Here is a 23,002-nt window from a genome sequence, read left to right on the forward strand (position 1 = left end):
ACATCATACTTGATGGTGAATGGTTCCATGTTTCCCCCTCACATGTGCCAGAAAGGATAGGTGCTTACCACTTGTAGTCAGTCTTGTCAGGAGGCTCCAGGCAATGCTATAAGGCAAGAAAAAGGTGGGCGTGGGGCATCCAGATTGGAAAAAAGGAAGTAAAACTGTATTCACAAACAACAGTATAGTCCCTGCGGAAAATCATATAATGCCTATTTTTAAAAAGCTACCAGAATAAATGAGTTCAGCAAGGTGGCAGGATACAAGCTCATTGGAAATCTGACTATTTCTATATGCAGGCAACAAATACTCAGAAAATGAAATTAAAAAAAAAAAAACCCAACTCCATTTATAGCAGTCCATCGCCTTAACCACTCGGCCACCTCGTCCTCCCAACTCCATTTATAATAGCAATTAAAAATATTAAGTACTTACGGATACGTTTGACCAAAGATTTGAAAAGGTCAACAATGAAATGTGCAACACTGAAAGTGCAAAACATGACTGAGAAAAATTAAAAGAGGCATCAATTAATGGAGAGATAGGACGAATAAATGGATTGGAAGAGTCAATAATAGTGTTACGTTTCTCCCCCAGACTGATCTATATAGCTTCAGAGCAATCCCAATGAAAATTCTGGCAGGTTCTTTCAGAGAAATTGACAAGTTGTTATAAAATGTGTATGGAGTCACACACAGGCCCTAGAATAGCCAACAAACTTGGAAAAAAAGAAAACCAGAATATTATAATCAAGACAATCTGGTATTAGAGTAAAGACAGATAAACAGATCAATGGAATAGAAGAGAGTCCATTAACAGACCCACACATTCATGGTCAACTAATTCCTAAAGGTGTTGAGGCAATTCAATCAGGAATGAATAATCTTCCAACAAATAGTGCTAGAATAATTGGACAGTCATATGCAAACAACAAGAAACAAAATCCTTGACTTCTGCCTCACAAAATACACAAATATTAACACCAGATAGATCATAAACCTAAATGTAAGAATTAGTTAAAACTATAGACCATCTAGAAGAAAACACAGGAGGAAAATCTTAGTGACCTTGAGTTTGGGAAAGACTAAAAATAGGAGAGAAAAAGAACAAAATTTAGAGAAAACATAAAATTGGATTTCATCAAAATTGAAAATCTTTGCTCTTTAAAATGTGACACTTATGGGAAAAAAAAGGCAAGCCACAGAAAGAAAATATATATGAATCATATATCTAAGAATGGACTTGCATCGAGAATACATTAAAAAACTCTTCAACTCAATGATTAGGCAAGGAATCCAAGGGAAAATAATGGGGAAAATGGTCTGAAGGATATTCATTCAAATCTTTCATCAAAGAAGAGAGAGATGCACAGCAAATAAACATATCAAGAGATGCAGAGCATTATGAGTCACTAGGAAAATGCTTACAACCAACATGAAATATCACTACATACATATTAAAATGGCCAAAATTAAAAAGACTGACCATACCAAGTGCCGGCCAAGATGTGGAGCAAAAGGAATTCTCATTCACTGCTGATGGGAATATAACACAGTATAATCACCTTGGAAGACTATTTTGACAGATTCTTAACCTGAAAGTCCATCAACACATGGGACGATAAATAAATCATAGTATATCCATGAAATGGAACTAAAACTCAGCAACAAAGAAGAATGAACTTCTGATACACATAACATGCATGAAATCTGAAAATAAATACGCTGAATGAGAGAAGAGCTCAGGCCAAAATAAAACAACAACAAAAAAATAGTACATAGTGTGTGATTTCACAAAATTCTAGAAAAGACAAGCAAATTCTACAGTGACAGAAAGCAGATCAGCAGTTGCCTGGGGACTGGGTTGGGCCTGGAGGGAAGATTACAGAGGGGCAAAAAGAAACTTCTGGAAATGACGTGCATGTTTATTAGCCTGACTCTGGTGAGGGTCTCTCACTGTACACTTTCTTGTGCGTAGCTTACTCCATGTTGATTAGACCAGAGCTGTAAACAACTGTGAGGCCGACCATACATGCACATGCGACAAGAGCCCAGGAAGGAAGGGCTGGTACTCAGGGATTAGAACACTTCTTTGTTGCAGGGGAGGCATCAGACCCTCACCTGGGCTCAGCCCACCTGAGAGCAGAGGATAACACCGAAAGTTCCTTCTCCCCTCAGTAAAATGAAGAGGACAGTCGTGCCTCAGCATCCCAGCAGTATCATAAAGACGGAACAACAAATTCAGTGTTGCATGTAACAGTTCCGGCACCCACCGCAACAGCGTGCACCTACCCTCCTGACAGGAAAACAGCTTCCACGCGTCTGAGAGCTGCTTTTCCCTCCTAGCTCTGCGTATTTTCTCCAACCGGACGTCAGCTCCTGTGACTGAATGTCTGAAATCCTGACTTGCCCTCCAGACAGCTGAGCTAGACCCTTACTACTCTCAAGTGTGACCTGGGGCTCAGTAGCCCTGGGGTCACTGGAGCTGCGTGGATGGGCACAATCTGGGTCCAGCCCAGCCCTCCCAGACCAGAGATGCATTTGAACAAGCCCCTGAGAAGATACACGCACAGAGAGATAGAGGACGGAACCATCCTTCCCAAGGCAGAAGGTTCTGCTTGGCACCTCATGCCCAGCCCATTCAGGTCCTCCCAACAATAATGCCACTGACAGCACTGGCATTGTGCTTTCCAGAGCAGAGCGCTCTTCCAATCCTGACGACAACCCTAAATTTGGACAAGGATGTGATATGCCCGCATCCCCATATCTGCAGGCCAGACAGGTCACTGTCCCTGTGGTGGGCTGCAGAATCCACAGAGCCCACCTCGCACATCTCATGCCAACCCCAGAGACAGCCCTGCCCAGAGGCAGTGTGACAGGGTCCAGATGAACCACACGGAACGGAAGGACAGTGAATGGCCAGGCTGAGGGGAGGAGGGAATGTGTCACCACCAGCCAGCAGTGGGGCCCGTTGTCAGAGACGATGGCACGCGGCAAGTGTAGGCTGGGGGGCCGCAGACCCCTGTGCACAGGTAGTCCCCCTCAGCGAACATCAGCAAATCCTACCACACATGTCCCTTCTGAACAGGAGCCCCAAAGCAGCAAACCATACCCACTCGCCCCACAGGACACATGGAACGTGTCACCACCAGCACCACAATCTGTGGCAGTCCCCACTATCCCCAAGCGCTGCCAGCGCTCAGACCTCATCCACTCCCAGAGCTCCTACCCCAAAAGGCACCTCCCCTCTTCTAAACCACAAAGCCAGCCAGGAAGGTTGGGAGGAAGCAGTTGATTTGGCTCCTGGTCGCAAGTGGCCTCGGTAGCTGTGGTGACTCTGAACTGTGCCCTCATCCTCCGCCAGCAACCTTCCAGGTTTCTGAAATAATTCTGTTTTAGCTCTAACAAGGAGCAAGTAGCTTCTGTGGCCTGGGCTGATGACCAATTGCAACATCGTGACGTTTTCTAAGGTTGCACTTTTCAGACACCTTCCAGGTTGCAGTCAACTGCCTTCCCTACCACTGCCTTGGAGGAACATACCAGTTTCAAAAGTTAGCAGCCGTGGAGCGCCTGGGTGGCTCAGTGGGTTAAGCCTCTGCCTTCGGCTCAGGTCATGATTCCAGGGTCCTGGGATCGAGCCCCACATCAGGCTCTCTGCTCAGCGGGGAGCCTGCTTCTTCCCCCTCTCTCTCTGCCTGCCTCACTGCCTACTTGTGATCTCTGTCAAATAAATAAATAAAATCTTAAAAAAAAAAAAAAAGTTAGCAGCCATGAGAACATCACCAAACCCTCAGTTCTGAAAACACAAGTCAACTAAAATAAAAATTCACACACACCTCACTCTCACAGCTGAACCCCTCACAAGACTCGACCAGTCAGCCCACGCCAACCTCGTGCTGCCTCTGCCGCAGCTTCCCACCCATCCAAACCCGACCTACTGCCAGGTCCTACTATCCTCGGTCGAGAGGCACCATGTTTATTCCAATATTAAAAGTATCTCGAAGGTCTCTTTCTGGGGCAAGTCGGAATCTGCTGCCACCAAGCTGGGTGTCCAGAAAGCAAACATGCCTTGTCCCATTTCTAGCTGTCACCTGCACTAGCCACCCACCTCCTGAACTCTCAGTGGTCTTCACACATCCTACAAAGAACAGGGCAAAAGGCACCATTGTCTGGGAATGGGGTAGGGGTTTGGGGGAGGGTGGCAGGCAGAGGGAAAGCCAAGGCAAGAGCAGGAGGCTGGCTGTTCTTGTCCCCTGAGGCTGTGGCTGGGGTGGCACACTTTGTTACGCCTTCAGGCAAACATATTTGCTCAGCAGGACTCCATGGTTTTGGGAAGAGTCTTTCATTTTCAATGCACTGACCTGGAAGTACTATAACCACAAATATTTTCTCCAACTTACCTTCTTGGCAACCCTGAAATTATTCCGCAAAGGGCTACATAAGGAAGAAGAAGAGAAGCCATGTGAGGTTTTGAAAAGCCAGACATAAAAAGAACATGGAAACCAAACATCACAATCCACCACGGCAAATGGGGACAGCAGTGACAGCATTATCTGCGAGGTGGCAGCCTTGCGTGGCATGGCAGATGAGTGGAAGGTTGCTGGCGGAGGATGAGGGCACAGTTCAGTCACCACAGCTACCGAGGCCACTTGCGACCAGGAGCCAAATCAACTGCTTCCTCCCAACCTTCCCGGCTGGAGGGCTCAAAGGGGAAGCCTCACCACCCAGCAGCGGCCCACAGGGCTGAAATGCACTCCTGTGGCACTTCCTGCCTCACTCCAAACTACCTGCCTCTCACAGGAGGGGAAGCGGCAGCAAAATGACCGTAGGCCAGGAGTCTGCCCCACGGCTGAGTGTCGGCTGGCAAAGCCCTGCAGTGAGCCTCAAGGTCTTGTTTACCAAGGTTCAAGGCAGGCAAGGTCTCAGCTGGGCTCCTCAGAAGCACCACGGCCGCTTTTCCTTGTCTCAAATGCGTGCAAAGAACACTGAGCAGCTCTGGGAACAGAGAGAATTTCGCTTCTCACTGGATTTCCATCTACACGTCATTCGCTAACGTTGCTTCCTCAATATCTTAAACCTGTTTTTTGACGTGTGGTCTTGAGTCTGTTTCTTCCCCTTTTCATCCTCACCGTACTGTTGGGTAACCAAACACAGTCAGCCACAGCAAGAAAAAAGGCAGTAGTGCAAGCAGGGGGAGGAAACAGAAGGCAGGATTTTACTACAACCTTCGAGAACATTAAAAAGGATCTCTACTTGTCACTGCACCATAACGGCTCTGCGTGGGTGACCGGTCACCGAAGCCCAAAGCTGAGGAGCCGTCAGCCTGGCCTCCTCTCATCTCTCACAGTAGATCTTCCAGGCAGCCCCTCCGCAGCTTCCTCGCCCTCCACTCCGCCATCCCTGAGCCCCAGCCCCACAGCCTTTCCTTCCGTCTCCACTTCTCAGGGATTCCCGGACAGTCCCAATTCAGGCAGCTCCAAATCTGCACTGCAAGCCCAGGTGCCGCCTCTGGGCCCCATGCACCCACCCGACAGCTTTCTTCCGCATCTCCAAGGTACTCAGCGTGCCCATGGGCCACTGGCCAACGCCCCTGCCCCACAACTGACTCTGCTCCTGCAAGGCTGGGTTCTGGGAGCAGCGGCACGGGTGGAGGAGGGGAGCTGGAAGCCCATTAGCCAGCCCCCTCTACCCTCCCTCAGGGCAGGCACTGCACCTTCAAACCAACCCACCCACACTAACCCCTAAGTGTGTCTTCCTTATACTCTCATTTCAAGCCCCAGATACAGTGGTCCTGAGCCCACCTCTTTAAGCCAGCTGAGGCAGGTGCTGTCTGAGCCCGCCTGCATATGGTTCCATAACCTTTCACGTCCAGTCTCCTCAACCCCTTTGGTTTTCCTCTCCTCTGAGAGCACCTTCCGAGTCCCCATCACATGTGTGTCCTCGAACTCCCAACAGCTCAAGAGGTAGATACCAACATGGTTCAGGTCTGACCCCAAAGGCCAAACTGCAGCACTGTCTCCCTGAGCCCCTGGCACTCCCATGACCCACGCCATGGCAACATTTCTGTGAGTGACTTTCCCATGCTTGTCCCAAGCAAGTGACAATTATGCAGTTGAAACTGCATTATAGATGCTATTTTCTCTTTGCATTTAACCCTTACTTCCTCCTACATAACTTTTTTTTTTTAAGATTTCATTTATTCATTTGACAGACATCACAAGTAGGCAGAGAAGCAGGCAGAGAGAGAGGAGGAAGCAGGTTCCCGGCTGAACAGAGAGCCTGATGCGGGGCTCGATCCCAGGACCGAGATCATGACCTAAGCCGAAGGCAGAGGCTTTAACCCACTGAGCAACCCAGGCATCCCTCTCCTATATAATCTTTATAAAGATAATGTTCAACAGCTCAATGTTACATCGATGCATCATAATTCCCTTGACCTTCTCCAACTGCTGGACACACCATCTCCTTCTGGGTTCTCCTACTGTAATCAACGTTCAAGCGAACATCTTCACACATGCAACTTCCTTCTCTCATTTTTTTCCTTAGGAATAAACTCCCAGGTATTAAAATTTGTTCCAAGGGTCCAAATACTTCAATCCCAACTGTTTCTGACCCTCAGCTTACACACTGCAATGACCCCACTGCCAAGGGGAGGAAGAAAGCAAAGGGTCCCAGAGATGTGGGCCCACCTGCCTGGCAAAGCAGCACACAGGCTGTCAGGGCTGCTAACCTGCTCTTGCCATCTCTCCACGGACTCTGCTGAGTATGGCTGTGTGTCTCCAGATGCGACTAACTGCAGGGGAAGGAAAGAGGACCCAGTGCAGGCAATCCTCTAGGTCTGGCACTAAAGCCACCTCCCTGCACAGACATAGAGAACTGGACTCCCACCCCCCAGCTGCTGGGGAGACAGACACATTATCAATGAAACTATTACTCTACCCAGGTAGACAATGACATACCTGCACAGACGTGATGGCACAGAACTGGGGACAACCCTGGGAATCTGGACAGGCCAGGAGGCTTGAAGTCAAAGTGACAAGAGTAGATCTCGGCCCACCCTGACATCACCTTCTTGTACCCCTCCAATAGGATCTGGTGTGGGATTTCTAGAGACTGGGTGTCTTGGGCAAAGTGAGGCCCTGAACAGGGTATGACACCTCACTGTCCCTTCCTGTCTACCCACCATCTCAGCCTGTGACCCTTGTGTGGCACACCATGCTACAAGCCCAAACCTGAAAACAACCGGCCATGAACTGAACCAGCCTAAGGCAATGCAGATTCAAACCCCACAAGAGGATGGAAACTCACCACGCGGTCTGCATCGGTACACCGCGCACCAAGAGGCTGGTCCTTTCGTGCCAACATGATGGAGAGTGTCAGAGGTAACAAGCACCCCCAGACCCATGAAAACAGCAAGCATAAGCCCTTGAGCACATCCACCAGACATCACCCAGATGGTGGCAGCATCTGGCTCCCCACTGTCCAGGAGCTCTGGGTACTTTCAGGAACTGCATACTACAGGTGAGCCAGAGCGTGGAAAGACAACCCCCAGCCGCCATGCCTGTCTTTGTGCCCAGAACTACCAGCTGGTGACCACAATCTCTATTCAGAGCAGCCTCAAAGGCTCATTTCACAGATGAGGAGACAGAGGCTCAGAGAAGTAGAAGAACTTGCCCAAGGCCAGATGAGGTGAAGCAAGATCTGAACCTCACCCAACTGACTCCAAAACCAAGGGCTCTCGCTGGTGCTGCTACCCTATATACTGCATCCTGGTGTAACAAATTCTCTAACCTTTCTACTTTTTTTTTTTTTTTTTGGCCAGACTTTTTATTTAGTATTCTGTAGTTGCTTAACACACACTTAAATGGTCTTACTGGGGGGAGGGGAAAGGGGAGGTTCTTGTAGATTCCCAAGGAAATGTCAGAAAGGCAAAATACAGCCAGCATTATCCATTTGGTTTTTTGGGTTTACTGGGTGAATAGCACTTTCCTTACATAAGCATCTGATCTCAGGTTTTTCATACTGAGAACATTGAGATTTCAGTTTGAAGACCCTCTGAAATCCTACAAGTAGCATACCCCGACCACCCTCTAACAGCTAGCTTGTTTATATAGGCAGAAGGATTCACCTCTCCATTTTAGATGGCTAGATGTTTGTGGAAGGTCTAACCTTTCTACTTTTTAAAGTCTGTCTTGGCAACCTATTTCTTTGGAAGCAAGAAGTCGACTTCCCGCTGTTGTTTAATGTCCATATATTTATGATTAGAAATTGGAAGCAACCAGCTAAGACAATCATGCGTACGCAAGCATTAGGACAAGTTCCTTTTCAGAAAGTGACACCGGAAAACACTAGAGAAAACAGACTGAAACTGCCTCCCCTCGGTCTGCCCTCTCCCACCTGACTCCATGGGCTACTTGGGACCTTGCAGCCATGGTCTGTCCCATAGTCCTGCAGCGTCACCACATGGCCTCTTTCTGGGACTGTTTTCAAGCTGCCTCCTTGGAGCAACCAGACCCCAGGCCCGTCCCAGACCCAGGCCAATCCAAACACAATCTACCCCCTTTGATCTAGGTCCCATGTGGGATCTGGGGACACAATGGTAAGGGGGCCCTGCCAGCCTCACAGTCTTCATTAACTCAGCAGCACCCGCTGACAGCACAACCCGCACTAGAACCCTTGTTTTTCTCTCTCCCAACACAGCAAATAAAATTCACAAAACTTGTTACCGCTGAGAATTCACATCAACAATTAGCATCCTCTGCACACCTTCTGAATTGTGCAAGTTGCATGGCACAACAGTCCCAGGCTCCTGGGCTGTTCCAGAGCTAGGCCCCTAGCTTGGCACCCTGCAGCCCCATGGGTCCGCAGACCCCAGGCCACCTGCAACATAAATGATGAACACGACATCACTTCCGACACCGGCACATCAGGCCTGCCAAGCTATGCTGATCATCTGTAATAAGCACTAGGATTAACTAGAAAGGAGAAAATGTGCTAAGATGACAAAACATATCAGATAGAACTACTTCTATCGGATAGTAGAGCAGTAGCTGAAACTCGGGACACTGTTGATGAACAGAAATCTTAATAACTGCAATAAACAAACAGAGGTAATAAAAAAATATAGTACATCAACTGCGACAACAACTGATACCAAATCCTGGGTCTCACTCAAACTTCTGGAGCCCCACACACATCCCTAGAGAGCTCCTGGAAGGGCTCTGTGCCCCTCTGAACCCTGCAGCAGGAAGCCGCCCTGGAGAGAGATTACTAGTCAGGCCAGGGTTCCAACTGCCACTTGAAGGTCTGCCCTTTACACTTTTCCCACTTCACTCTTGTCCTGAACAACAGTACCTGGGCTTTGGGAAGCAGGTTATATTTTTTCTAGTACCACTACAATAAATGCACAGCTATCAAAATAAAACATGTTCACCTCCAACAAACCCATAAAGCCCTTCTCCATGGTGGGCAATACTGCCCCCATCCCCAGCCCACAGCCTCTGCTTTATTTACTGGTGGCCTCATCAGCTCACAGATGAGCTTGAGTCTCTGTCCCCTGAAAACAGATGCAACGCATATCACAAAAAAGACTGGAAATACGATGCAAAGTATCTCTAGGCCCTGCAGAAGCAGAAGAGTGGGACTGCAGCAGCCAGGGGAGGGAAGAGAAAGACCATGCTCATACTGAACACTTTTTCTAACCCTGAACCCATTAAGGTGAGGAGAGCCAGAGAAGAACCATTCAGACAACGCTGCACTTCTGCTTCTGCCAAACTCCTGCCCGGGGGATCTTCTCGGTCCTCCCTGTTTCACTAGGACTTTGGACAGGGCCTCCTCAGGCATGGGAGGCATTCATCTGATCTCCACTCAGTGGCTGCTATTTGCCAGATTCTGGGTGGGAACTGTCCTCAAGCCGCCCTGGCTCGAACAGTCCCATCCTGGTGGAGGAGACAGGCGAGTGTAGCAGCAGCAGGGCTCCGGGGAAGGCCTGCAGGTCTTTCACGAGCATGAGGCTCAGGAGGGAAGAGTGGGGCGGTGGGGGTGCAGAGCCATAGGCATGCACAGACATGGAATAGGGGAAGATAAGGAGGACTGTGAGGCCAGGAGAAAGAGGCAGGAAGAAGCCTACTGGGCCAGACACTGGTTTGGGAAAACCAAGCTCAGCCTGCCTTGTAGAAGCTGGAGTGCCCTCCAGGGTGTGCAGTAGAGGGGAATGAGCTGCAGTTCCCATCACCACTGAAGAGTGTTCTGAGCACATCTGAGTCCCCTGGCTGAAGTCCCTACTGCCCATCCGTGTCCAAGGCCTCACCAACATGTTGCTGGCACTGCCCTCTCCCCCTCTCAGCCTTGGGCTGGAACTGGGGTTCTGCTGTAGCACCCTGCCATGGGGCAGGGTCAGTCCCCCCAGGCCTCATCTATGTCCTGGGGGGACAATGCCATCCAGCTCACAGGTGCTCTGAGAACTAACTGCACTGTGTGCAAAACCCACGCCCTGGGGCCCTATGTGGGAGTCTCTCCACCAAAGGGCACTAACCACCACTTGCCAAAGGGGCACCAGTGCTGCTTCTGCCTCCCTCATGGCATAACAGTGAATTCCAAACAGGCTGAGGGAAGGAATAGCAGATATACCCTACCTCCCCTTTGCTGATCTCTGACCAATGCCCCTTGCTCCTGAAACTGGATCTGGCCTCACAACCTTCTTTAACCCAGAGCTCAGGGCAGATAGACCTATGAGCACTGGGGTGCAGGGGTAGCCTGGCCTATCCTCTTGGGTTATACCCAGCAATCTCCCACTCCCCTAACCTGAGTTCCTCTAATAGCACCTCTGCCAACGACACCCAAAGGGGAACCTGCCTCTCTGAGTGTCTGACCAAGACTCTGAGACACACAAACACTCAAAACCACACATGCCCCCCCCAACACCCACCAGACCCCAGAGGCCCTGTCAAGAAGTCTTGGCCCAGCTTTTTAAAGCCTGATCAGCTCCCCAGGTTTCTTGCTTCCAAGGCCTCCTTCTCACTGTAACTCTGATAGTGCTCCCCCACCAAGCATGAGGCAGTCTCTGGGTCCCCCTCCCCCTGCCAGTCTGTCACTCCCAATGATAAGCCTACAGGCAGGCACAGCTTACAGTGGGAGCTTTGCCTGGAAGATGTACTATGAAGGGCCTCAATAAGGCAAATTAGGCACTACTTGATTAAGAAATTCTTACTACACACAAAAAAACTAAAAGTAAAAGTAAAAAAAAAAAAAAAAAAGAAGAAGAAGAAAGAAAGAAAGAAAACAAATTCTTACACATAGCTCTATAAATTATTGTTCAAACGGGTCAGGCTCTATCAGTCCCTTTTCACGAAGAGGAAGTTAAGGCACAACAAGGTCGCCTATTCCACCGAGGTCACACAGCTGGGTTTGGGGCCCCAGCAGCCCCGCAACCAAAACCTGGCTCTTCACCACAGGCTCCACCGCCTCTCCCAGAAAGACACACAGATAAAGCACAGCGCGGCCTTGAAGGCACTCCCCGTGTGGCTGGGCCAGTGGGCAGGCTGGGCTGCGGGGCGCTCAGGGTATTCTGAGGCCTCCAAGGAGCAGGATGGAGGAAGGGCTCTCTGAGGAGACCTGGAGAGTGAGCCGCAGTCTGTAGGCCAGACCAGGAAGGTGAGGGCTCGTCAAGTTGGGAGCAAAGGGCCAGGGGCACACAGTAGCACAAGCACAGAGAACACCAGATGGGAAGGAGAGGGGGGCCACGGCAGGTCACATAATGGACCCAGCCCATGCTCAGAGCAGCAAGCAACACGGTCAGAACCGACTGCAGTTTTAAATCGCTGGATCTGGCCGTCTGGCAGAGAGCTCAGAGCCGAACCAGAGAGAAAATCTGTAGGTGTGGGCCAGCCCCCTGGAGTGAGATGGTGACAGGCAAGATGGGGTGGATGTGAGATGAAGGGGAGAGTGAGGCAGGACCCAGGGGCTTGGGGCTTGTCTGAAGAGAGGGACAGGGCAGGAAGGGAGGGCCTGCAGCTTGATGCCAGGGAACTACTTTGGCACTGTCGCAGTGACATGTGTCCCTTAGCTCGATCGATGCCCAAGGTTCTGAGCACAGACTGCTCATGGGTCAGCATGTTTCACCTACCCTGAGATGCACCGGTGTATCACCAACCACTAAGAGACAAATGGTGCCAACTGGAAAACATGGCCTGACCCCAGAAACATTAAAATGTGACTGAAAGGTTCACACCTTACTCCTCATACCCTGAGTGCCCAGAGGCGGGCAGAGGTACGCCATCTCCCTCACACCCAACGTAACATCTGGGACCCAGTGCCATCCCCAATCATCCCCTCCCCTCAACCATGTCTGAACAGACAGATGCCAAGGCTGGCATACAGCTTCTCTCCTCCCGCCGGGGCTGGGGCACCAGCTGCCACACCTGAATGCCACATCTCCCAGCCCAGCCCACCCACAGCTCACCAACAATCTTTCCATGCTCCGTTCAGAAACAGCTCCAGGGCGCTAGTGAAAGCAGCATCAGCACACCTGAGCTCCTGGAAGTCCTTCTGCCGGGACTGCCCTCCCTCCAGTTCGCCCCACCCTCCTCACCCCCGGCATTCCTCTGCTCCTCTTCTGCACTGAGCACTATACCCTGTCACCCTGTTCAAGCTCACAGAGCACTGTGGCTGACAAGTGCCGCATATGCGACTGGATGGGGCAGCCGAAGGAGTGAAGAAGCCGGCATGGAACCCAGAGCCTTCTACTGTAACGTCATCAGCCTCTGTGTCTCTAAGGAGGGCGGGAGGGTGGGGGTGGGGGAGCAATCGCATTCCCATGGGATTGTGTGAGACTCTGCCAGGCACACGGTTCAAGTGCTGGCCAGCTGGGGGTCCTGATCTGCGCAGTGGGAATCAATGCAGACACCGCCTCTCTGGACTCCTGCTAAACCAGGTGTGCTCCTGAGTGCTTGAGGGTTTTCCTGAATGCTAGTGACATCTGAGGGGAGCCACAGAAGATCCGGGGCAACAGACTTCAGCTGTCTCCAGGTGGATAAAGAGTGAGGCCCTACATTGGCTGCTTTTGTGTGTCAGGGACAGACATGCCCTCGGGCCCCGCCCAGCCTGCCTCCTAGAGCCAATGCCAGCTCCGCCCTCACCTGCCCTATGGCACCTAACCCTGGCTTTAGAAAAAGAGAGTAGGGAGGAGGGGTGACCCGCTTCAGGGAGGGTCTCAGGCCCAGCAGGCTCCAGGCAGTGCTCACAGGGCCCTGTGCTAGTGCAGGAGGCTGCCTCTCCCCATTCCCACCCCCTCAGCACCAGCTCAGAGCAGAGCGATGGAGGAGGATGCTGGGTCTGCCCTGCCCGTGGAGGGCCCCCACAGAAGTTGCCCCACCACTTCTGCCACGGTGAAAGCCAGCACTCCTCGCTTTTACTGTCCGACAGATTCGGTGCAGCTATGCACACAAATATTCAAATACACTGTTTTATTAATAAATTCTGGGATCCAGCTCCATGACAATGAAACAGATACAATCACAGAAAATATTACACTGCAGTTAAAGAAATGAATTATACTCATATGTAACAAAGACAGAGAGCCAGGACATGCTGAGGGAAATGAGCTGCCTTCAAAATGACAGACTCGCGTGCCAGCATTTATTTAAAAACCACGCATGGTGTTCTAGGATGTATCTTGACACACAAAGACGTACTCCAGACTCACGACAGTGGTCCCCTCCACAGTGACAGGAAAAACTGCACCAGTGACAGAGGCCAAAGTGGCCTCAGCTGTAACTCAAACACCTAACATTTTAAAAAGAAAAATGTATTTATTGCTTGTGTACTGACATATCAATAAAAAGAAAAGAAAAGAAAACACAACATTTCAGGCAGAGGATGAGGCAAAGGAAGGCCCAAGAGCACAGGCCACACCTGGATGTGCAGGCTGGGGAAGTTCAGGGGGCTGTGAGTCGCCAGAGCCGGTTCTGCAGAGGGGATATTCTGGATCTGCAGGGACTGCACATAAGGACAGCAGCTTTCAAACAGAGACAGCGGAGTGTGGAAAGTGACCACAGACCTGGTTTGCCAGAATACATATTTACACCTGTAGTCCAGTGTAACTTTTAATAGTGCCTCATTCCCTTTAAAAGTGTCCTGGTGTGGAGGATAAGAAATACAGTCGCTCTGGCTGTAGGGACAGGGAAGGAATCACAGCTAGGTCTCCTGACACACTGACCACCACCGCCTCCTGTGTCTACTGAAGGCTCCACACGGTGCCACCACCATAAGGGCACAGTCCCACAAGTCCCAGAGCTGCACTGGCATAGAGCATTTTACAGATTCAGAAATGGAGATGCAGAAACAAGATTCCTGCCCAAAGTGACAGCCCATGTAGAGTGTGAGACACCAGCATGGGCAGGACTTGGGCGAAGCCCTGGGGTTCTCGGATGGAGAGGCAGCCTAAAGGCCACAATGTGGCCAGGTGAATAAAAAAAAGACATGGATATAAAAGAGACCCAGAAGGCTGCCTCCACAGGAGGCGGCCCAGGAAATTCCACTGGTCTTTGCCAGCACCCACCTGCAGTCCATGTCCACACATCCCCCCGAGATAGCGAGAGCAGCTGCAGACGGGACTGGTATGGGGCACCCAGCTGAGAGATGGTACCTCCAAGATGCCGAGGCAGCCCAGGAGTGGAGTCTCCATGCTGGTGCCAGGCAGCACTCCCGGACAGGTAAGAGGCTCAGAGGAGCAGTGGGCGGGGAAACCCCAGTGTGACAGAAGAAGGGGTCAGCCCAGATTCCACAGTGCTGGGAGGGAGGGAGCTACAGGGCTCACCCTGCCAATGAAAGCCCCTAGGAAAGAAACAGCTGAAGGCTGCACAGGGCTCTTGGTAACAAATCACCTTTCACATATGTCTTCTTATCCAGCCCTTAGCCAATCTGTCATTCAGTGGGGCAAGCTCTCCTCCTCCTTCACTCCCCTAACTCACATACACACTTCTTCACTTCCATCTCCCTGCAAAGGGATGGGTGTCAGATCACCAGCCTCCCAGGCGGCTTGACAGAGCATACGGGTGACTCCACCTCATCCTCAGGGGGGTCACTGGGGCTCTACAGGCCTGGGCCCGCCTGGGCGTGGGCCCGTCTGGATACTGCAGTGGACTGGTTTCTCTGGAGCTGCTATCGCTCTCCTCCCAACAAGACCAGGGCTATGATGGCTTTGGAACTGGGTCCCCAAAAGCACAAACACCTTCATCTAATTAGGAATGACACAGTTTGCAGGCTGGGCCAGTCCTGCCATCTCACAGATGTGGCAGTGCGACTCTCTGTAAAGCAGGGATGCGGGGGCACCCCACGACCAGCAGGGGAGAGCCCACTGAGCCTCTGGACTCTGAAGCCGTCTGGCCCTGTCAACGAGGCCCACACCCTCCGCACAGAGCAGTCTCAAGATGCACTGGGTTTAGGTTTCACTCTTTCCTTTTTTGAGGGAGTGGAAACAAACACAGCATTAGCCACGCTGAAACCTACAGCAACTTCCATGGCCCGGTGGTGAGGTTAGCAACAGTGGTTTCTTGATGTGGGAGAAAGTAGCTAGAAGATGGGAGCTGCTCCCTTCCAATGGGGAGGGCACCCTGCACACACCGAGAAGGAACACTTATCTCTAACAACAGGAAAACCTTGGACGCAGGAGCCCAAACCCATCTGGACTGCGCACTGCCAACTGCTGCAGCCCGCAGAGAACAGACATGAGCGTTCCTTCAGCAGTGATCTATTTACGGGGAAAATAAAAACATATCGCGCACATGGTGAGGAAGGAGGAAGTCAGGGAGCAGACAGAGCTTGTGGGACTTCCACACATGTCAGGGAAGGCAGACAACAGACAGGCAAACAAGACAATGTCAGTGTACCAAAAACTATGAAAAAATAACCACACGGCATGTTACAGGAAATCCTCCTCTGACCTCTGGGCCCGGAGAAGTGGGCACCTCAGCCCCAGAGGCTGCAGAGAATCAGAACCGGAGCAGAATCTGGAGAGTTCTGGCCCCGCCCCACCTTCAGGCAGTTGGCTCACCGCATGCCCCTGAGGGGCTCCCACCACAGCCTCCAAACCAAGAGAACCATGCTGGCAGCTGGCTGCAAAGGCAGTGATGCCATCTTGGACAAAGAACCTGTGGCCTGCAGCCAGGGTCCACACTAGCTAGGAGGAGGGACTCTACCCAGGACTGTGCTGGAGCCAGCTCACATCAACCCATGAGAGCCTGGGGTAAAACTTTTAGGAATCTTAGGGACCGGCTGTTAAACACAGCCACTGTAAAAAATGCAATCATAGCGGCTCACAAGTTGTACTGAAAACAAAGGCAATGAAATACTCACAACTCATCTCTTCCTACTTATTTTGCCCCGCTACTACTGTTTAGGTAAATGGTGTGCTACTGAGGCATCTCTTCCCAACTCCACGTGTGGTATTGTCATGGAATGACATGGGAACCAGCCACAGTGGAAGTACTTCCACCACCAAAATTGGCAAATGCTAAAAATTAGGGCTTCATTCACTCCTGGGCCATACCCAGTCCAATGTCTGTTTTTGTAAATAAAAGGGTTTTTTCATTTTATATTTTTTTTATCAAGATGAAACAACATAAACTTAGCTATATAAATAAAGTTTTATCAGAACACAGTTATAACAATCCATTTCTATATTGTCTATGGCTGCTTCTGTGCTATAAATAAAGGCAGAGTTGTGACAGACTCTATGGCTCAAAATATTTACCACCTGGCCCTTTACAGAAATAGTTTGCCAACCCCTGGGATTTAGATTTAAGAAAGTGATGGCGAAAATGTTAATAATGCAGATTAAATTTAAAAGTGTGTCATGTCTGTAGTCATTACATTAAGAATAACAAACGAACAAGGAAATAGCCTTCCAGTATTTGAAAACTTTTGTGTCATTCAACATTACATAAACAAAGCTATCAATCGACATTCATGTCAGAACTACACTCCTAAGCTGACTACAGTTTAAAAAGTTTAGCAAAAATCAAGGAAAGCAATCTGTGAAACAACTGGTACACAGAATTGACAACAAAGAGGGCTATGTATTTTATTATTTGTAAACTGTATACTACCCATCCTCTATATCAGTAAAATGTATAAACCTACACGTGTATGTGCATGCATACTTTTTTTTTTTCCAGAAAAGCTAGTTGCCAAACATTTACTGGCACACCACAGAGTAAATTAGAGTACATTACTTCAAAGAACCTGAAATAAAGTTCGAATGAAATGAAAATCCATTTGCATAATTACTGTATTTCAACATTACATGCAAACGGAAAAGAGGGAAGAACTTGGATTCATTAGATATAGCAATTCTTGCCAATTATTGAATGTTTACTAAAAATTGGCTCTAAGTTTCATCACCTGCACATGCAAACAGAATTTCTCTATAGTAACTGTTAGAGTCAAGCGAAAAAAATCCAACCTAACATAATAAAAGGTTCACGGACATAGCACTCCCTCTTATAAAAGTTAACGATAATATTATTCAGAAAGTCAAAACAAGTTAATTATTTTACACATTCCCTAACACTATATACTTCATTTCTCTTACAATCACACTGAACAAATGTCATGCTTGAGGTTTTCCCTCCAGTCCCAGTTCAACCGCTCCCCCAGTGCACTGTGGGCACAGCGTCATTTCCTACATGTACCCTGACATGAAAGCATCTGGCGGCAGCGTGACACAGCAGGGAGGGGATGGGACTCTTTACAATGAGTGACCAGGAGAGACCTGAAGGAGTCTGATGCTCACGGACCTGGGGAGGAGGCCTGGACATGAATGAGGGACAGGGAAGTATTACACATTGAGGAGAAAGAAAGAAAGGTTCAAGTCACAGAACACCTGTAGATTATGATAATAATGAATGGGATGTCTGTTCTGAGTGCACAGGATCTTAACTGGCAGAATGATGAGATCTGATATTGCTTTGGAAGGAGAAAGAAGGAAGTTTCCCAACAGGGAGATGGTCAGGCATACACCAGAGACGGAGAAGAGACATTCTGGCGGTAGAGCCACTAGGACTTAGAGATGGACCGGAAATAGTAAGGTGGCAAAAAGCAGGAAGCACAGATGACACCAGGAGTTTAACAGAGCCACAGCCATGGCGTCACTGACTGCGATGAATAAAACCCATGAGTCCACGCACGTCCTCTTTGTCCTGATGGCCCCGACTAGGGCAAAGCATCGCACGCTGCTGCTCTGAGCTTCCCACATGCGCGTGAGGAAGAACGCTACCCTCTCTGCAAGCGGCAGCACACACCAGTCTGCGCCCCCTCCATATCCGATTGCTCTCAATAGCTCTTGAGTGCTCTTCAGGCTAAAGTAGTCTACTTTTATTTTCTTTTTTTCACTGTTTAATTAAAAAGACAATGGAGCACAGAAAAAAAAAAAAAAACAAAAAGTGTTCCTACTGCCCCAACGCAAGTGGTTCTCATTTTATCCAAAGCTCCAGTTTTTGTGCCTTTCCTAGTTGTGCTTGGCCAACAAAAATACTCCTTTTCTTCATCATGGCAAGACTTGTCTGTTTTTCCACAGAGCTTTCAGGACTGTTCTTCACAGCTCTATGCTACTTGACTCTGGAGATGCACGTGTTTCCTAAGCTTCTCCCATACCGTTAAATTAATGACATCAACAATCATTATTAAGTGAATATATTAACATTATTATTAAAATTCAGCCTGTACCTGTTAATAGATTCCTAGGAGTAAAAGGACTAGATTCAAAGGACACCAACGTGGCTATGCCTCTCCCTACACAAAAACTTTCCAAAAGGGTGAGGTATGAAGTAGCTCCTGGATCCTGCCAGCAGGGCGGTGTGGGATGAGGCGGGCAGGGTGGGAGACAGACTTGGAAGCAGAAAATAGCAACAGGGTAGTTTTAACTCAAGTCTTGATTTCCTGCCAATGCCTTCTTCCCACATTTAAGGACAAGGTATACTTTCTGGTTATTAATCACATCAACATTTCTCTGTCCCGTGATGTCTCTAAGATCTTGGGACAGTTAATTGTAAAAACCCTCTCCAGACTGAAAGGATGTTGTTTCCTAAAGGTGATTTCACTCACAAAATCAGATTTTGATCACCCCCCTCTGCAAATGCAGTACAAAGGGATTCAGAAAAGTCCAGACAGGTTTTCATCCTGACTGGGAGTCCCAACCAAAACACCTCTTCCAAAGTAGTGCGCCTTTAGTTCTACAAGTCTGAGATTTTATTCTACAACCTATTTCTTCCTGTTTCCCACCCCCAGGGAGCTTTCAGAAATGTGTAAAATTATGCAATGTTGTCTGGTAAGTGCTCACTGCTCACACTAAAGGGAAGACTATCTTTGAGAAAGAACAGCATCTGTGAAAACCAAAGTTAAATATCTACAAACTCATCCAGGGGAATGAGTGCTCCTGTCCCCATTCCCAGAAAGGCAGGGAAGGGCTTGGACGTGCTCAGCGCCCATGATGCGCCCTTCAGTAGGGCAGGACTTGTTTGGTTCTTCCCTTATAGACAACAGCAAACTGGAGACTGACAGCAAATATTTATCTGATGCGATTTGTCCAATGACAGAGACAGAGACAGAGCTGTCTCTGTCTCTCAGAGACAGAGCGGTAGAGATTTGAACCCAAGCCTCACTCCAAAACCCTTGCACATTAAATACTTTTCTTTCTTTTATTCATTGTCCTCCCATCTGTCCATCTCTGTCCATCTGGCTCAAAGGATTTCTATTTGATTGTTAACTGCATTCATCAATCCAGACTTAAGAAACGAGTAGGCTTTCTTTCCCATAAGACAAGACCTCACAAGTGGAGCAGATATGGCTCAGAGGCTCTAGAGACACTGGAATAACCAGAGCTGTCTGGCTGGGGAGGGGTTAAGACGAGTGGGTGGCAAGGAAAGGACAAGAGCCCCATTCTGCACCCCTCTGCCAACCTAGGTGCAACCCCCTCCCCTATTTCCCATGTGGAAAAAAACAACACAGTCCCAGGACCTTACCCAAAGCACAAGTAATCTGAGGCCCCAGAAGTGTGCTGTCCAATTCAGGTGGTCATTAAAATTAAATAGAATTTAGAAGTCAGTTCCTTCGTCTTAACCAGCCACCTGTTAGTCACCACCCATGCATGGCTCAGAGCTACCACATGGGACAGCACAGACAGAGACCATCTCCATCAGCGAGCAGTTCTCTGGAAGGAAAAGACCTCTGCAGGGATTCTCACACCCTTCTCCTCTCTGCAGGCTCTCCGTGTTGTCTCGTGGTGAAAGCTAGCACTCCAAGGTCACTTATGCAGTGGCCAGGTGACTGGCTACGTCACCCGGCTTAGCCTTCCACTCCTCTATGAAATGGGATAATACCTAGCAGAGAGTGAGGGCACCTTAAGAGCTGCTGCTTTGGTTCTCCTTTATCTATTAAGGCCCGAAGATTAAAAAATAACCTTATGAACTCCATCTGCAGGCCTGTGGTCACTGATAGGATTATTCCCCCTTCTGTGCATGGCCTCCAGCAAGGACAACCTCCCTCCCTCTTTTGTTCACCTATCACACAGACAGTACTCATTCCTTCATGGTCACCTTGGTGACAACAGAAGCTGGGCACCATACCAGGCACTGACATGCTCAGCCTCTCAGGACACCACCACCAGGTAATGGCTCCAACAGCCCCGAGCCACAAATAGAGAGACTGAGCCTCAGAAACAGGAAGTGATCTGCCCCAAGTCCAGGCAGACAAAAGCAGGAGAAGGACCTGAAGGTGCTGCTCTCACAGCACAGCTGGTTTAGAAGCCCCTACAAGGGAAGTCATCCTGGGTGGGGCCTCACCCAACCGAGAGGGAGGAGGCTAGTGCCCTCCTGCGGGCTGGACCTGAAGGGCTCACAACCCATAGAAGGGGCTGGACCAGTACAGCAACACCTAGGGCGCCCTCCCCCTTCCCCGGGTCCTGCCACTTGCCTCCAGAATCCCCACACTCCCCAGAACTATGGGACACACACAGGACAGGCTCGGTACCTGAGTGCTAACTATGCCACTAGGGTTCCCAGAGAACCCACGTACACAGGAGGACACCAGGAGTGAGATCTAAAGAAGGCCAAGAAGTCTAAAGAAGGCCAAGAAGTCCTAACAGGAATGAAGAGTCTTCCAGGGAACCAGCCACCCAACCCCAATACTCATGAGCTGAGCAGCTGTCTTGTCGAGGCCCACCAAACCTAAACTCTTACCCTCAACCCTCCCCAAACAGGCACTGCTTGCGCTCATCTGTAGTTTGAAACCAGAGATGAACCCACTCTGTTTCATAAACTGGCCACTGACCTTAACAGAATGAAGAGGCTCACTATGCACTAGCAGAAGAACCAAGGTTGCCGGGGTGGGGGTGGGGGTGGGGGAGTGTGTAATACAGGCATGTCAGACAGGTTAAAAGTATGGGAAAGATCAGACCAGGGCACCAGAACAGCCAGAATACAGGGCTCCTGTATAGCTGGCACTGGCCTTGCTGGGGGAGGCACCCTGAGCCCAGAGCCCAGAGAGGCAGGTAGGAAGTGAAGAGGGAGGGGGAAAAAGAGGAAGGATGGACCATGCAGGTGTGGGTACACTAGCAGGTCAGGAGCTGACGGATGAGCACCGGAGCACAGCTGGAGCAGAGGAGAAGCGAAGACACCTGAGCCAGAGACCGGAGCATAAGGTGCTTGGCTGATTCTGTCTGGATTCTCTCTAGACTTGATTACAAGTAACAGAAAAGTCAGCTTTCAAAAGGACCTCATCACCCAGAAAAGAAGCCACTGGCTCACACAACTGAAAAATTCAGGCAGGGCTCACCTTGGGCTGGTCAGGCCATGGTGTCTTAATCCTCCCTCAACTCTCTGGCCTGGTGTCACTCCTGGGCAGGTTGTCCCCAAGTGGGAGACCCTAGCAGCAACCCGCTCATATCCTCTCCCATTCAGGTCTCCCCCCAATTCACCCCAGCAAGTGCTAAAACGTTCACAGGCTCTGAATGGGTCAAACCAACCAATGGCCAGGAAGATACAGCCCCGTGATTGGCTAGTTCCCAGTCATGAATCATCCAATCGGCATTGACCCGAGGGTAAGGACAGGAACTGGCAGCTTGGGGGTGGGGGGAGGGTGGGAGCTGCCCACTCCCAGGCCTGGGAACTGTGAGCTGCCATGTATGTCGATAACCAGGGCACATCAGGATTGGGACCACATCCCATTCTCATGAGCCTTCTGAAGCTGCATATGTACATCCTCCTGAGAAAATGAAGGCTGAAAACCCGACCTCATCCAAGGCTGCAAGGTGAATAGCAGAATCAAGATTCCAGCTCGGTCATGTCTAATGACAAAGCCTCAGTTTTCCACCCAGAGAAAGACTGTCTTCTCCACCATATGCTACCTGAAGAACTCAGCCTTTATCCAGTCAGCCACACAGCCCCGAGAGAGAAGATGTGATGTCAGTTTTGGGACATTCACTCTTCAGCTGGTGTGGAGAGGAGAGCAGGAGGCAGACCAGCTGCGCTAGACCTCCCTGGAGATCCCATATTGCAGGAAAGGAGCTGCCACAGGAGGGGGACCCCAGGACAGCTCTGAGGTCGCCTGCAGAGTGGTGGCACTGCCAACCACCACAGCACAGCATACCAAGGGCAAGAGGAAAGGCGGCGCCTCCCTTCTAGAATGGGCTGCTTGCACATCCAGGACAACTGTCAGCTGCAGAGAGGGGATTCAGGTGTCCCTGGAAGCTGTGGCTCTAAGTGTATCTGGGAAAAGCCTTAGAAGCAGACAGGGCCTTGGCAGTGCTAGGCAAAGCCAACGCACTCGGGGATAAGGAGGCAGTGTGGGCAGAGAGTTTGGAGAGAATGGAATGGCTAACACAGCGAGGTGCAAGCGGAATAGGGGACAATGGGCACCAATCCGTGTCAGACATCAGACATCAGGCCTCATTCACTCCTGCAGAGGTGCACTCAGCACCAACGCTATAGCAGGGAACTGGAGACAGCACG

At 49.9% G+C, this 23,002-nt stretch overlaps 1 protein-coding gene across 4 annotated transcripts in view; it reads right to left on the bottom strand.

The window, feature by feature from the left end:
- The window catches only part of MED26 (mediator complex subunit 26), a 52,270-nt gene that overhangs the window by 17,857 nt on the left and 11,411 nt on the right, over positions 1-23,002 (bottom strand). The window contains exon 1 of one of the 4 annotated variants that reach the window (XM_032314722.1): positions 4,400-4,871. The exons of 2 other annotated variants lie outside the window; for them this stretch is intronic. In XM_032314722.1, the coding sequence (XP_032170613.1) occupies positions 4,400-4,579 (180 nt within the window). In that variant the 5' untranslated portion in view covers positions 4,580-4,871. Of the gene's footprint in view, positions 1-68; positions 315-4,399; positions 4,872-23,002 lie in introns of those variants that run through there. One more of the 4 variants, XM_032314749.1, reaches the window with a different exon arrangement.

The sequence above is a fragment of the Mustela erminea genome, chromosome 1 (assembly GCF_009829155.1).
Source record: "Mustela erminea isolate mMusErm1 chromosome 1, mMusErm1.Pri, whole genome shotgun sequence".
Taxonomy (NCBI): Eukaryota; Metazoa; Chordata; class Mammalia; order Carnivora; family Mustelidae; genus Mustela; species Mustela erminea.